General features: G+C 56.5%; 1 protein-coding gene across 1 annotated transcript; it reads right to left on the bottom strand.

Moving 5' to 3' along the window:
* Positions 1–4253: 4253 nt before the first annotated feature.
* Positions 4254–14331, bottom strand: UNC93B1 (unc-93B1 regulator of TLR signaling). The gene is made up of 11 exons (XM_086384153.1): positions 14199–14331; positions 13902–14043; positions 13163–13316; positions 10305–10466; positions 9963–10095; positions 9528–9621; positions 8863–8987; positions 8230–8412; positions 7133–7406; positions 5894–6012; positions 4254–5032 (listed from the first exon to the last, which is right to left on the bottom strand). The coding sequence occupies exons 1-11, from the start codon at positions 14292–14294 to the stop codon at positions 4697–4699; spliced, it is 1818 nt and encodes a 605-aa protein (XP_086240279.1). The 5' UTR covers positions 14295–14331; the 3' UTR covers positions 4254–4696.
* Positions 14332–15362: the final 1031 nt, after the last annotated feature.

Below are 15362 nucleotides of genomic sequence, written 5' to 3'. Positions count from 1 at the left end.
GGTGTGATATTTTATTGACGACACTTTCCACATAAATGTCCAAATGGCTTTTTTTTTTTTTTCGGTTGTGCCACATGGCTTGTGGAATCTTAGTTCCCCGACCAGGGATTGAACCCAGGCCCTCAGCAGTGAAAACTTGGTGTCCTAACCGCTGGGCCGCCGAGGAAATTCCCTGCACTTATGTCTTGGGCCAGGAAAGTGGGCCACAGAAGCCTCCTTGCTACAGTAAAGATGACATCTCTAGTGTGAAGTCAGACCTGGGTCTTCTGGCGTAGTCTCAACCCCTCCCCACCTCCACCCTCAGCCTTGGTCCCTTCCCAGGACCGTGATGCTCTGGGAGGCCATTCTTGTTTCAGAGTCATTACCAGTTTGGGGTCCCCTAAACAACAGCAACCCACTCCAATATGCTTGCCTGGCGAATCCCATGGACAGAGGAACCTGGTGGGCCACAGACCACGGGGTTGCAAAGAGTCGAACATGACTGAGCGATAACACAGGAGAAGAGTAACCAAGACGGCTTCACTGAGAGCAGCAGTTCCACCCCTCCTGGGTCCTCCCTGAGCAGCACGGGCCTCTCAGCCAGCCGAAGTGGGCGCTACCATCAGCGCCAGAGCAGGACCCTGACCAGCCAGGACCACAGCCACACTGCTCCTGACCCCAGAGCTGTGCTGCTGGGTTTGCCAACTGTAAAAACAAAACCACGACATGTATTGCCTCATGACCAGTAACATGTAACACAAAGGGATTCAGCCTGTGCCAAATCGTCCAGCTTCAACAACTCTCATAAGATCCCGCCTTCTCATAAAAAAAGGCTCATCTCTTGAACAAGATACTCGGGAGAATGTCCACATTTGCAAACTTGCATTTAGATTGACCCTCTGCAATGCAGGAGACCCTGCTTCAATTCCTGAGTTGGGAAGATCTGCTGGAGAAGGGATAGGCTCCCCACTCCAGTATTCTTGGGCTTCCCTGAGGCCTCAGCTGATAAAGAATCCGCCCACAATGTGGGAGACCTGGGTTCGATCCCTGGGTTGGGAAGATCCCCTGGAGAAGGGAAGGACTATGCCAGTATTCTGGCTTGGAGAATTCCATGGACTGTATAGTCCATGGGTCCCAAAGAATTGGACATGACTGAGCGACTTTCACTTTTCTGAATATAAACTCTAAAACCCTCTAAAGAGCAACCTTTACTTTTGTATCCTGCCAATGTAGATCTACCTCAGTTGCAGAATTTATCAAATTTTATTTTTTGGCCATGCCATATGGGATGCCATGGCATGTGGGATCTTAGTTCCCCGACTAGAGATTGAACCTACACGCCCTAGAAAGCACAGAATCTTAACGACTGGACTGCCAGGGATGTCCCCAAACCCAGTTTGCTTCTGATTCAGCATCTCTAGATGACTCTAGAAGGAGACTTTCAAGCTCTCTCGTCTGCTATTGAGAAGATAGTTAAAATCTTACACTATGGAGTCTTGGAATCATATAATTTTTAAAATTACCCAAAGGCAGATTGACACAGAATCACAGAAGCCAAGACCATGATGCTGAGTCTGACTTTCCACTTTGGAGTCCAGATGGCCACCCGGTCCCCTTATCCAGAGGTGACAGAGACATCAATAGTGTACTTTACAACCAGACCTGGAGCTGCCAAGGGATGGAGCATCCACATCTGATGGCTTAATTAGGTGTCCCTGTAAGAGCTGGCCTGCTGGGGCTTGCTGCCGTGACAGTAATCCTGTTTTTTCTGGGTGTGAATGTGTGTGTGTTGCTTGTCATGGGTGTGGCCTGTTCCATGTGTCTGTCTGTGGGTCTTGTCCATGTGTCAGGAACAGTAAGAGGGGGTGTGGAGTCTTCTGATGGGGAGCCTACCCCCCTGCAAAGGATGTCATTGAAAGTCATGCTCCCTCTCAGGTGGCCGCTCTGCGTGCCTGGGCTCATCCCTGGAAATGACTTGGAACTGTGACCAGCTGTAGAACCATTGTCTTCCCCTCCCCTCGCTTGCCTGGCATGCCCAGATGCCCACACTTTCCCAAATGATGCCCTGCCCTGCTTATGGCTCAAGCATCTGGTTGCCCAGTTCTGTCTGGAATTTGGCTGGAATCCTGCCAGAAGGAGGTCAGCATATCTGCCATCAGAGAACACTGCCTTCCGTGCCAGATGCTGTTGGGAACGGGGAGGACAGAGTGCTAGTCACCCCGCATGACTCAGTCTGGGTCTGATTGTCATTGAAAGTCTGTGTATGAGGCAGGCAGTTTTCAGCCCCTTCATCTGTCTGAGTCTAGAGATCACCTGTTGGGGAGGCTGTGGAGAGGTGTGGGCCTTGCTGCCTCCCATAAAGGCAGGATCCTCGAATCTGCCAAAAGCAACTTGGTGACTAGTTTACACTGGTTCAGAGCAGGGCCTGGGGCATCACAGACCATAGGTTTAATCTCCATCCCCAGGCTGGGGCCAGAAAAGATGCTTCAGTTCTCTGGACAAGGCAGGAGGGGGGCCCAGGGTCCAACGAGGGCCTCCCTGTAGGTAACTCCGTGCCAGCCCTCTGCTAACACAGAGCTGCCCAAGTGTTCCCTGGTCCTGAAACCCTCAGTGTCTCAGTAATTTATTCATGGTGCTCCTAAGCCAAAAGAAATATCTAGCTGTTCTATTTGTGAATTATTTTAGGTCCAATCAATAAGTATGTATGTTCTAATAACTTAATAGTCACTTAGAAAATATATTGAATAATACACAGCAATAGAAAGGAAAAAAAATGGTATTTTTATTTCCTTCTCTAATAACCACTGGGCTTCCCTGATAGCTCAGTGGTAAAGAATTCACCTACAATGTAGGAGACACATGCAGGAGACTCGGGTTCGAGTCCTGGGTTGGGAAGATCTCCTGGAGAAAGAAATGGCAACCCACTCCAGTATTCTTACCTGCAAAATCCCATGGACAGAGGAGCCTGGTGGGCTACAGTCCATGGGGTCCCACAAGAGTTGGATACCACGTAATGACTTGACAACAATAACCACCGTGATTTAAAACTGGCTATGTGCACCGGCCAGCTTCTCAAACCTGGAATCAGATGGGACACCCCCGGTCTCATTTCTTGTTCCATGGTCACGTCCATTTTTTATCCCGAAACCACAGGAAACCCACCTTATCAAAGATATGACATGAAAGGATTTGTGGTGTCATCTAACACTGAAATTGTGAACCAACTGAACCTGTTAATTTGCTCAGAGCAGGGAGATGTCCACATTTTAGACAATTTAAAATATCCTCTGTGCCCTTGTGAGTCTCCTACAGGCTCTGGGGACCTTGGTGCCACCACAGATACAGTTTACAGAGGAGGAAAGTGGCTCAGACGGGCTGACCCCCTGTCTGAGGTCAAGAGCCTGGCTCCAGGGCTCGCTGAGGTTCCTGGAACCAAACTCAAGTGCGGGCTGCGGGAGGCAGAGAAGAGAGGGCCATAGTGGGTGGAAGAAGCTAGGAGACTGATGCTGAGGTGGGTGTGGACAAGGGTCTGGGAGTCAGCCGGGGTGGATGTGGTGTGAGGAGGAATGCTTTGGCTCCAGCATTGCTGGTACCGATCTCCTGGGGTGCAGCTGGGGGCTCTAGGACCCTCCTGTGGTCCCCTTGCCTCTCCTCACAGTAGGATCTTGGTTGCCTCTCCCCACAGTGGTGGGCGACCTCGGGGGATAGGGGGCCTCCCATCCTTCATGGACATCACAAAGTAGGCTGTCACCCCGGAAGATCAGCAGCCAAGTTTAGCTGGGCTCAGACATCAATGCCCCAGGCCCATACTAGACACGGGGTGACCCGCGCACGGCGCAGAAATGGACTTGGCCCGAAAAGGAATCCCTTGGGGAGCTGTGGGCAGAAGCGGCCCAAGGGGTAAGGAAAGGATGGGGGTGGAACAGGAGGGCTGGGTATGCTAGAGGAGGGGGCAGAGGGACCTGGGCTGTGGGACTCCATCCTCTCCTCTAGCCCAACGCGGGGCTTGCTGCCCCCATCACACTCCCCTGAGGTCCCTACTGACGACCCCCAGGCGCCTCTTTGTCCTGAGTGGGTGGGGTGGAACTGGCAAAAGCCGGCGGCTGTGGGCAGAGGCGGTACCTCCAGGAGCGGGAACAGCCTGGTAAGCAGGGCTTAGGGGACCCTCCCTCCCCAATCTCAGTTCAAGGCAGGCGACCCCAATGCCCCAGTCGGCTGGGTCACCCGGCCACACACGCCGGGCCATCTCCGCTCACCCACGACACGCTTCCCAATCAGGATAATACAAAAATCTCTTTATTGCCCATTCTCTTAAAATCGTCGTACACCTCGGCGGACCATGGGGAAGGATGTGCAAAGCAGGCGACACATCGATCAGCCCAGTTCTGGAGCCGGGAGCTGGGGCGGGACTGCGGGGTCCCTGCCCCGGGGCTGGGGCCGGGGAGTGGGTCGTGGAGAGCGGCCCCTAAGGTCGGAGGATGGTTTCCGCTGTGCGGTCTCTTGAACCCTGGGCCTGGCGGAGGGGTCTCGAGGACCCAGTCCGCCTTGGAAGAGGCTGCGGGGAGGATCCCAAGCTCCAGGTGGCCAGGCTCTGGGAGGGGCGTTCCTGAACCCGGGGCGGGGCAAGCAGAGGGTCCTTCCGGAAATTGGCGCGCAGAATCAGAGGGACCCCGACCTGAGACGCGTTAAACCTAGGCCGGAGATCACGCTTGGCCCTTCACTGCTCCTCCGGCCCATCGCCTCCCTGAGCCTGTTCGTAGGGACAGGGCCGGCGGTAGAGAACGGCTGGTTCCGGGCCGGGTCGTGGCCACGCGGGCGGCGCCTCCTCCTCCGCGCAGTCCCCCCGGCCGCCACCTCCGCAGCCGCCGCGCTCGCCCTCCGCTTCGCTCTCGTCGGAGTTGTCCTCCTCCAGGTAGCGGTAGCCGCGCACTTTGTGTTGGGGCCGCGGGATGCGGGGCTGGCGTGGGACCACGCCTCGCCGCAGCTTCTGCTCCATCCACAGGTACGAGGCCGCGGACGCCACCAGCGTCACCAGCAGCACCGTCAGCTTAGCCTGGGCCAACAGGGGTTAAATGCAGGGGACCCGCGGCCGCCGGCCCCGCCCCTCGCCCGGATAGGCACGCCGCAGCTCCTCGGCTGCCCTTCCCTCCTCCTGGGGGCCAGCCAAGCTCTGGGTACCGTCCTGCCGGCAAGGCCCAAACCCCAGCTCTGTCCCTTATGGCCACCCTACTTCTCAGGGCCTCGGTTTCCCTTCCTGTAATGATAATCCTTTTGCCTCCCGGGGTACTACAGAGTTTGACTGTAACAGGCAGTCAGAAATAATTTTACATTATAAGGCAGTACATTCACACATATTCACAGGCATACTCCCTGCTATTCTCTATTCTGTCATTAAAAAAAAAAAGTTGGCCAGGGATTTCCCTGATAGTCCAGTGGCTAAGACTCTGTGCTCCCAATGCAAGGGGCCCAGGTTCAATCCCTGGCCAGGGAACTAGATCTCACATGCTCCAACTAAGATCCTGTGTGCTGTAACTAAGACCCAGTGCAGCCAAATAAGTATTTTTTTAAATTGTTTTTAAAATTGGCCAGGACCCTTGAGGGTCAAGAAGGGAGAGGGACCTTCAGCATCCAGCTCAGAGCCCAACATCTAGTGAACAGGTGACCAAACAACCCACCAGGCAGCTGGGATGTGCCCACAAGGAGAGGGCAAACTATGAACCCTTTCAGACACGGGTAAACTGAGGCTGGCAGGAGGTGCAGTAAGTAACAAGCCAGTGATGGGTGTGGGGCCAACCAGTGGGCTTTGCCCAGGGCCTAGCCCTTGGACCCAGAATGCCTTTCAGGGTCTGTGAGGCCAGGGTGGGCACTCAAAAGTATCTGTTGTCTAGGGGGGTCGAGTAGGGATGGCCCTTACCTTCATGGGCAGGCTTGAGCCCAAGTAGACGGTGAAGATGGCCACAGCCTGCCACCAGTGATAGATGGTGAAGATGAAGTCTTGCCTCTCCTTGTCCTCATACAGGATTCCCAGGAGTGCTGCAGACAGGGCAGGGCAGAGAGGGGAGAGGGGCCAGGTGGGGCCCAGAGCTGCGGATCTCCCTCTGGGGACCCCCAGACGCCCTGCGCTGGTCCTAACCCTTGGCAAGAGCGCTTAGAAAGCTGTTGTAAACCGGTCCTGGCTTGCCCCCTAGTGGTTCGTTGTTGTTCAGTTGCTCAGTCGGCTCCAACGCTGCGATCCCATTGACTGCAGCACTCCAGGCTTCCCTGTCCTTCACTATCTCCCGGAGTTTGCTGAAACTCATGTCCATTGAGCCAGTGATGCTAACTAACCATTTCATCCTCTGTTGACCCCTTTTCCTTTTGCCTTCAATCTTTCCAAGCATCAGGGACTTTTCCGGTGAGCCCCCTAATGGACACATCCTGGTTATTTTTCTGGGATGCAATGGACCTGCTCTGGGGCACAGACCTTGATATGTTTCCAGTGTTTTGGATACTATGCCAAGGTGGACCCTGCCCCCTAGTATGAAATAAGGCCTCCCCCGTGTTTTTTTTACATGGTCTCTAAGAGGTGTCCAATACTTTGGCCACCTGATGCGAAGAACTGACTCATTGGAAAAGATCCTGATGCTGGGAAAGATTGAAGGTGGGAGGAGAAGGGGATGGCAGAGGATGAGATGGTTGGATGGCATCACCAACTCAACGGACATGAGTTTGAGTAAACTCCGGGAGTTGGTGATGGACAGGGAAGCCTGGCGTGCTGCAGTTCATGGAGTTACAGAGTCAGACACGACTGAGCAACTGAACTGAACTGAACTGAAGAGGTGTCCATAGAGCCCCATACTCAGCTCATGGAACCACACAATGTCACCCTGAATCCCATGCCTGCCCTGGAAATCGACAGGATGTCCATGCAGGTGACTCAGTACCTGCTTTGAGGGTGTCCACAGCCCCCATCTGTCCCTGCAGTGTCCATGGACTTCCCCCCCGCAACACAGGGATCCCCACCTGCCCTCAGCAAGTGCACAGGCCCCATGACAGCCCTCCAGGGTGTCCATCGCCCCTAAGTTTGTCCCTGGGATGTCTGTGCTTCCCACAACTGCCCCAAGGAGCCCCTGGATCCCCTGTCCAGCTACCCAGAGCCCACGGCTATACTCACTGCTGATCCCAGTCTTGTTGAGGGCACTGCCCACACCCCAGAGCACGGCTACTGTGTAGAGGATCCAGATGTGCTGCAGGGTCCGGGGCTTGGGAGCCCAGAAGAAGAGGCTGAGAGTGAGCAGCAGGTGCAGTCCAGCCCCGGCCACCAGGGGCACCGGGCGTGGCAGCCACAGCCCCAGCAGGCCCAGGGCCGAGGAGGCCGAGGCGCCCAGGCTATAAGCCACGAGGAGGTATGCCAGGCGTTCCAGCCCCACCGAGCACACGCCGTAGCCCTAGGGGGAAAGGGGTGAGGTTGGTGGTCAGCTGGCCCAGGCTCTTTGACTCACATCACGCCACATCCTACCCTCTCAACGGCCACCACAGGGCCAACTTCCTCCAAAGCTCTTGGGAAGATTCCTTAGTGACAGACCATGAGAAAATGCTTGGACAGTGGCCCCGGACACCAAGGTTGGAACCCACGTGGAACCAAACACTTTCTGAGCACGGTTCTGTCTCAACTGGAAGTGAGTCATTAGACACTTCACAAATGAGGAAGCAGGTTGGGAGAGGTGAAAGTAACTTTCCCAAGGTACAGGGGGATTGAGGGAGAGAGGCAAAAGGAGAGGGGGGGAAATATCTGGGCCTACAATTGTCCCTCGGTGTCTGCAGGGGGTTGGTCCAGGACTCTGCAGACACCCTCTGTGGATGCTTAAATCCCTTCTATAAAATGGGGCAGTGCTGTGGGCCCTCTGGATTTGTGAATGCGGAGGGCCAACTGTGTTTTTATTACACATACTTATAAATTCGAAATTTGAAAAGACCCTGATGCTGGGAAAGATTGAAGGCAGGAGGAGAAGGGGACGACAGCGGATGAAATGGTTGGATGGCATCACCGACTCAATGGACATGAGTTTGGGTAAACTCCAGGAGTTGGCGATGGACAGGGAGGCCTGGCGTGCTGCAGTCCATGGGGTCACAAAGAGCGGACACGGCTGAGCAACTGAACTGAACTGAACTGATAAATTCGAAACCTATTTGTTGTTGTTTATCCGAAACTCAAATTTAACGGGATGTCGTGGACTTTATCTGGCTTTACCCTCTGCAGGCTGCACTTACCAGCGCGAGACCAGTGCAGGCAAAGAGCACCTCGAAGCCGCTGTAGATGAAAAAGGGCACGAGGTGGCGCAGGCGGAAGTCGCGCACGTGCTTGAAGGGCAGCTGGAAGATGTTGCCCCAGCCCACGCTGCGCAGGTCGATCTCCTCCGTGGGCCGGTATGCGGCTCCGCACAGGCCCAGCACCTGCGGGCCAGGAGGTGAGGGAGGGGCGGGCCGCCGGGAGCCTTGGCTCCGCCCCTTGAACTCGGCCCCGCCCCTCAGCCCCGCCCCGCCCCCGGCAAATCCCAGGACGGGCCTTCTGGCCCCGCCCCCAGGTTGAAGCCACACCTCGGGCCCTCGCCCCGCCCCCCATTCCCCCCACCTCTGGTTCCGCCCGGTGTCACAACCAGTCCTCCAGGACCCTGTCTCCAGCTCGACCCCGGATCTGGCCTGGACCCTCTCTCACTGGCCTCTGGCATTCCAACTCCTCTCTCAGTCCACAGGCATCGGCCACGCCTCCGAGCCTCAAGCCCAGCGCATAGGCTCAGGTCCCCTCCCAAGGACTTAGCCCTGACTCCAGACCAGACGAAGCCGCCTCTCTCCCCGCCAAGGGCCCCAGACCTGACCCTGCCACACCCCCACCCCGGGCCGCACCAGCAGCATGGCCAGGAAGGCCACCGCCATGAGCACGCTCTCCACCACAATGAGGTTTCGGCTCCGCGGTAGCGTTCGCAGAACCGTCTTGTTGAAGCCGAGGAGGATGCCCTGGCTGTTAGTGCCTGAGAAAGGGGAAGGGGGCGGGGGGGGGGGGGGCGATGCATCGTGAGGCAGGGAGCAGGGCACACTGGCAACTCAGCCATAAAGAAATGAGACCAAGCAGATGGGTGAGGGGAGGATTAGAGGGGTGGCTGAGGATCCGTGCCTGCAAAGGCAGAGTTCCTCGGGAAAGCCCTTTGGAGGTGAGGGCCAAGGGGGCTGAAAGTACCTCTCCCCAGGTTGCCAGCCCACCTCCCACCTCCATACATCTCCCTGCATTGAGGGTATACTTGATCCTGAGATTCCACAGGCAGCCTCAGCCCAGATGGACCTCCTCTAGGCAGCCTTCCCGGATGCACCCTACCCTGACCCCAGGTTGAGTCAGATGTCCTAAGAACAAGGCCCTTTGCTTTTCCCAATCACCAGAGCTGTGATGGCAGGCTCTCAGCTCTGGTTCCTGTGAGCAAGGGCATCCTTTCTGCCCTTGAGGGCCCAGTGTCTGCCGGGTGACTCAGCAGGGGAGGCAAGCAGACCTTAGGGAACCCACCCCCCTGAGCACTAACCACAGTTCTGCACGTTGAACAGCGTGTGGTTCAGGTCATAAAGGTAGTGGTTCAGGAAGTAGATCATGGGCAGCTGGGCGCAGGCGAAGCTCAGCTGTGGGCAGGAGAGTGGTGTGGGTCAGGTGCGGGGCATGGAACCAGGGGGAGAGGACAGGCACCATCTGGGAGGGGTCTGGGCACAGTCTTGGGAGGACACGGGCCCTCCCATCTCTGGGGGGCAGTCCAATGGTGGGGGTGCCCGATGCAGGAGGACTTCCTCCTCGTCAGCACCATGGACAGTGAGGTGATGAGGTCTCTGTCACTAGAGGTAAGCAAGCAAGGGTTGGCCTAAGAAAGGCCAGTGGACTAGAGGGCTGGAAAGACTGGGATGGGCTGCAATATGTGATTCTGGGCCTGTAATAGCCTGCCTCCAGGGTCCCCATGCATGGCACTCACGTGGAAGAAGCTGTAGAAGATGGCTTGGAAGACCAGGAGGTAGGGTGCATGGGAGCCCCGTGGTGGGCGCTGCTGGGGGCCCTGCTCATCCTGCTCCTTGTAGTGGGAGTACTCGTAGTATTTCTGGGCCATCCTGGACCACAAAGGAGAGAAGGCTCTCCCCAGCCCTACGTCAGCCAGCCGGGTAGCACCCAGGCATATGTGCTACCCGGCCTGTGTCCCACCAATGGGGAAACTGAGGCCCAGAGGGCAAATAAGGCTGGCCTAAGGTCCCCCAGCTGAGGTGGACAATACAACTCTGTTGGGTCCCCGGTCTTTTACCCTGCTGTCCACCAGACTCACCTGGTGATGTAGTTGCCCATGGAGGCCCAAAGAGGCACAATGGCCATGCCCAGGGCCACAGCTGAGGGCACAAGCGTGTAGTAGCGCTCCCAGTAGTTGGTGGAGACGAAGAGGGCGTAGATGCCCACAGCCAGGAACATCATCCACTTGGTGCCAAAGAACCTGCAAGTGGGAGGAAGGATGCTGGCACCACAGGCTACCCAGAGGGCTTCAGCCCAAAACCACAGGGCCACAACTCTGGGTCTCAGCTCCTGAGGCTGGCTGAGGTGGGGAGAGACCCCTGGCCTTGGAATCGAGGGACCTGAACTAGAGTCTCAGAGATACGGACTTGCTGGTGGCCTCAGGTGAGCCACTGTAACCACACAGATGTAATGTGCGCCGTGCCCCAGCTGCAAGCTTCTCATGGCCACTGCAGGGATGGAGGAGATAAAGCGGGGAGAGGGTGTCAGGAGACAGTGGCCCTTGGACACAAGAAGCCCTCATCTGTGTTCTGGGCTGACTACCGAGGCCCCTCCTCTACCCACATGCAGGACCCAAGCGAATGTCCGAGGAACTTGTCCCAGGAAACTGGGTGGAGGAAACTGAGGACCACGGAGAGAGCCCTGGCGCCCCATCCCCTCTGCACTTTGCCCTTTCAGTCCAGCGTGGTCAGTTGGGAAGTTTCCTCTTCACTGGCTCCTAGAACATCAGCCTCACTGGCTCTTGGAAAATGTCACATCATATTAGGAAGGGGTTGACGAAGGACAGGACAAGGGCCCACTCAGGGCGCGGAGGCTGATCAGGTTAGAAACCACCCTTCTGATCCCGGGATTAGCTTTGTTTTGGTTTTTGTGTGTTTGTTTTGAGTATTTGTGCTCATTATTTCCTTTATCTGAGTTTCCAGCAAGCTCAAAGTTCAGTGACTCTGATTTTCTGATACAGTTGCTTTCTCTTCTACAACAGGGTCTTCCTGGCTCTTTTTTTTTTTTAATTGGAGTATACTTGCTTGTGAAGAGATTAAGAAGAGGTGGCAAGAATACACAGAACTATACAAAAAAGGTCTTAATGACCTAGATAACCATGATAGGGTGGTCACACACCTAGGATCAAACTAGTCCATCCTAAAGGAAATCCACCCTGAATATTCATTGAAAGGACTGATGCTGAAGCTGAAGCTCCAATACTTTTGGCCACCTGATGCGAAAAAGTCGACTCATTGGAAAAGATCCTGATCCTGGGAAACATTGAGGGCAGGAGGAGAAGGGGATGACAGAGGATGAGGTGGTTGGATGGCATCGCTGACCCAATGGACAGGAGTTTGAGTAAGCTTGGAGTTGGTGATGGTCAGGGAGGCCTGGCATGCTGCAGTCCACAGGGTCACAAAGAATCGGACACAACTGAGCGACTGCACTGAACTGAACTGCCATCTAATAAACAGGCAGGCTGCTGCTGCTCCTGCTAAGTCACTTCAGTCGTGTCAGACTCTATACGACCCCATAGATGGCAGCCCACAGGCTCCCCAGTCTCTGGGATTCTCCAGGCAAGAACACTGGAGTGGGTTGCCATTTCCTCTCTAATGCATGGAAGTGAAAAGTGAAAGTGAAGTCGCTCAGTCGTGTCCTACTCTTAGCGACCCCATGGACTGCAGCCCACCAGGCTCCTCTGTCTGTGGGATTTTCCAGGCAAGAGTACTGGAGTGGGGTGCCATTCTCCTCTAATCTATTTGGGGAAGGGCACCGAAACTGCACTATACATTCTGAAACTGAAAAAAAGTAAAAATACTAACACTCATTGCTGATGAGGCTGTGATTTTAAAAATGACAGTCAGTGCTCAGGCAGGTGGCACAGTCCTTTGGAAAGTCCACCTGGGAGTATGGGGGTAGGGAAAGCATGGGGGTTCCGAGTCACTCTGCCTGGGTTCAGACTTTCAGTCTGCACTTCTGCCCGTGGGAATGGGTTCAATCTCTTGGTCTCCCTGTGTCTAAGATTAGAGCATCCACCTTGGCTTGTAGGGAATGCGATATGCTTATAAAGTGCCCAGCACAAAGGAAATGAAAGGAGGTCCCTGTGAATAATAGCGATAGGTTTCAAGAGCCATAAAGCCTTTTATATGCTTCTGACCTAGTCAGGGCAGTTCTGAACGTTTATCCTAGGAGGTTTTCTTCCTTCCTTCCTTCCTTCCTTCCTTCCTTCCTTTCTTTCTCAGCCTCTCTCTCTCCCTCACCACCTCTCTCTTTTTAGTTTTAAGACAAGGAAACAGTCCAGGAGCTGGGGTGGGGCGAGGGTTGCTTTTGTTTTGGAAAGACAGGGGAACAGATCCAGTGTATGCACTGATCTCTGGGTCCCATCTGAACACAGACCTACCACTTGGTGGTTAGGTTCTGGTGGAGGGCCCGGAGACGGCCCTGGATGCCAGTAAGGCGCAGGTCTGGAGTAGATGCCCCCAGGGCACCTGCCCAACCATGCCCTTTGCAGTGAGCGATGTCCTTCAACACTGCCACCCTGATGGGTCCTGGGTTGCGTCCCTGGGCTTTGCTAGCTGATCAGATTCTTTCCAGAAACGCCACAGCCCTGACCTCATAAGGTCATTGTGGCCCCAGGCCACAAAGCAGGGCACAAGAATGATGCCACGTGGGGTACGGGCAAGCTGAGGGAAGGAGCCAGAGCGAATTCCTGTTGCTTGAGACCCACGGTGTCCCGGGGCAAAGCTCCTGTTTCTTCCCCAAACCTGGGTTTCACTCCTTCTCCAGGTCAGCAAGGCCTCTCCCCACCCCCCAGGAACACCAGGGCAGCTGGAGACCCCGGTGTCCAACAGCCCTTGCACCCCTTCAAGGTCGGAGTGGGGGCAGCCGGGCCCTGGCAGGGACGCCACGTTGCACCTGATGAGCACGGGCGTGTAGAGCAGGGCGGCGATGGGCGTCACGTTGATACCCATCAGCATCTTGCTGTCGATGTCGGGCAGCCCCATGTTGCCGTACTTCACCTCACGGTAGGTCTCATCATAGTGCAGGATCAGCTGCATCTGCAGGAGGCCTGGGGGGGCAGGGAGCGGGCATGGAGGGGGCCGCCTGGCTCTGGGGGAAACCAAGCAGAGGCGGGAACGCAAAGCCGGGCAGGGAGCTCCAGGCACCAAAGGGATCTCTAACTCCAATGCCCAGGACAGCGGGGCGGCCCAGACTGGTCGAGCGTGCCACTGCCAGTGGCAACGATGGCAACTTGAATCTAGATCCCCTCCCCTGCGTCGCTTTGCAGGACTTTCGGACCCCAGCGCCCCCATGCCCTGCCGCCCCCCCCACCCAGGATGGCAGCAGACCCGCCCAGGGCTCCCAGCCCGCCGCCCACACACTCTCTTGGGCCGAGGCTGTCCCCGCCCCCCCGCCCGGGGACGCACCCACTGAGGGGGCGCCGCAGCTGCATCTGCGAGGGCGCAGATTGAGAAGTGAAAGAGGAAGGGAGGCCGAGGTTTCTCTTTCCGTGAGAAACCTCAGGTCCGCAGACGGAGCCGGAGGAGGGGAGGTGGGGGGAGCCTTGGGTCCCTGCGCGGAGCCCGCGGGCCGTGCCTCCTCGCCGGGCCCGGGGCCCAGCACGCCGCAGCGGGGCGCACCGCCGGCCACCTACCCAGGTAGACGCCGTAGGTGAGCATGCCGCCCGCGCTGGCCGCCAGCACGTTCTTGAGTACGCCGAGCCGCTTGCGGCGGTAGTAGCGGCGCTCCTCCTCCTCCTCGTTGTAGTTGGGGTACGCGCCCACCAGCTCGTCCAGCTGCGGGGCACCACGGCCGCTCGCAAAGGCGCATCCCGGCCGCTCCCGCGTCCAGCCCCGCCGCCCCCGGCTCCCGGGGCTGCATCCCACTCCCGCCGGGGAGTCCCAGGTCCTCCCGGTGCCCGCGCCCCGACGCCATCCGCGTCCCCGCTCACCGGGGCCTCGGGCCCGTCGGGAACCCCGAGCCGGTCCTCATCGCCCTGCAGCCCCGCGGCCCCCGCCACCGGGTAGAGGGGCGGCTCCGCCTCCATGGCCCGACCCGCGGGAGGACTCGCCCGGGAGTCAGGCAAGGGGCCGGCAGGCACTTCCTCTCGGCGCCGGGACCTGCCGCGCCCCGCCCCCGGGCCACCTCCTGCCCTAGGGGAGGCCCTGCGAGGCTGGAGGCGTGCCCGGCAAGGGTGTGTGTGTGTGTGTGTGTGTGTGTGTGTGTGTGTGTGTGTGAATGTGTCTGTGTGTCTGCGTGTCCGTTGTGTCTATTTCTATGTTTCTGTGCGTGTCTGTGTGTGTAGGGGAGCACTCACGTGTCCCTCAGTGGCCTCAGGGATGGGAGGTGATAGTTCGAATCCCCACTCTGCCACTTCCCTGTGTTGTGACTCTGGAGATTAACTCCACTTCTCTGTGACTCTGTTTCCTCACCTGTAAACCAGGGATTAAAAAGCAGAGACATCACTTTGCTGACAAAGGTCTGTCTAGTCAAAGCTACTGTTTTTTCAGTAGTCCTGAATGGATGTGAGAGTTGGACGTAAAGAAGGCTGAGGAGGGAAGAACTGATGCTTTTGAGCTCTGGTGTTGGAGAAGACTGCTGAGAGTCCCTTGGATTACAAGGAGATCAAACCAGTCCATCCTAAAGGAAATCAGTCCTGAATATTCATTGGAAGGGCTGATGCTGAAGTTGAAACTCCAATACTTTGGCCACCTGATGTGAAAGACCCTGATGCTAGGAAAGATTGAAGGCAGGAGGAGAAGGGGATGACAGAGGATGAGATGGTTGGATGGCATCACCGATGCGATGGACATGAGTTTGAGCAAGTTCTGGGAGTTGGTGAAAGACCAGGAAACCTGGCATGCTGCAATCCATGTGGTTGCAAAGAGTTGGACATGACTGAGCGACAGAACAACAACAAACCAGGGGATACTCAGCTCAAAGGGTTCAAAGGGCTATTTCGGGATTCCTGGCTTAATGCAAAGCCTTAGGAAGGTGCAGGACCATAACAAGCTCCCCTCAGCCTTCCCACTGTCATCCCTATCCCATCTCCAGGCCCCATCTGATGTGTTTGCAGGTCACCAAAGAGCCCCCCAAGGATTCCCTGGTGGCTCAG

This window comes from Bos grunniens, chromosome 29, assembly GCF_055505025.1.
Source record: "Bos grunniens cultivar Pamir isolate PY7600 chromosome 29, Bosgru_T2T1.0, whole genome shotgun sequence".
NCBI lineage: Eukaryota > Metazoa > Chordata > Mammalia > Artiodactyla > Bovidae > Bos > Bos grunniens.
This window is presented reverse-complemented; position numbering and strand designations above follow the sequence as displayed.

What these genes read in the sequence shown, in the direction of transcription:
- UNC93B1 (XM_086384153.1), bottom strand. Translation starts at nt 14,294, where the DNA reads ATGGAGGCGGAGCCGCCCCTCTACCCGGTGGCGGGGGCCGCGGGGCTG. An exon ending in CACCTACGGCGTCTACCTGG is followed by an intron (nt 13,317 to 13,901) that starts GTAGGTGGCCGG and finishes CTGCCCCCCCAG; the next exon opens with GCCTCCTGCAGATGCAGCTG. An exon ending in ATGGGCAACTACATCACCAG is followed by an intron (nt 10,096 to 10,304) that starts GTGAGTCTGGTG and finishes TTTGTGGTCCAG; the next exon opens with GATGGCCCAGAAATACTACG.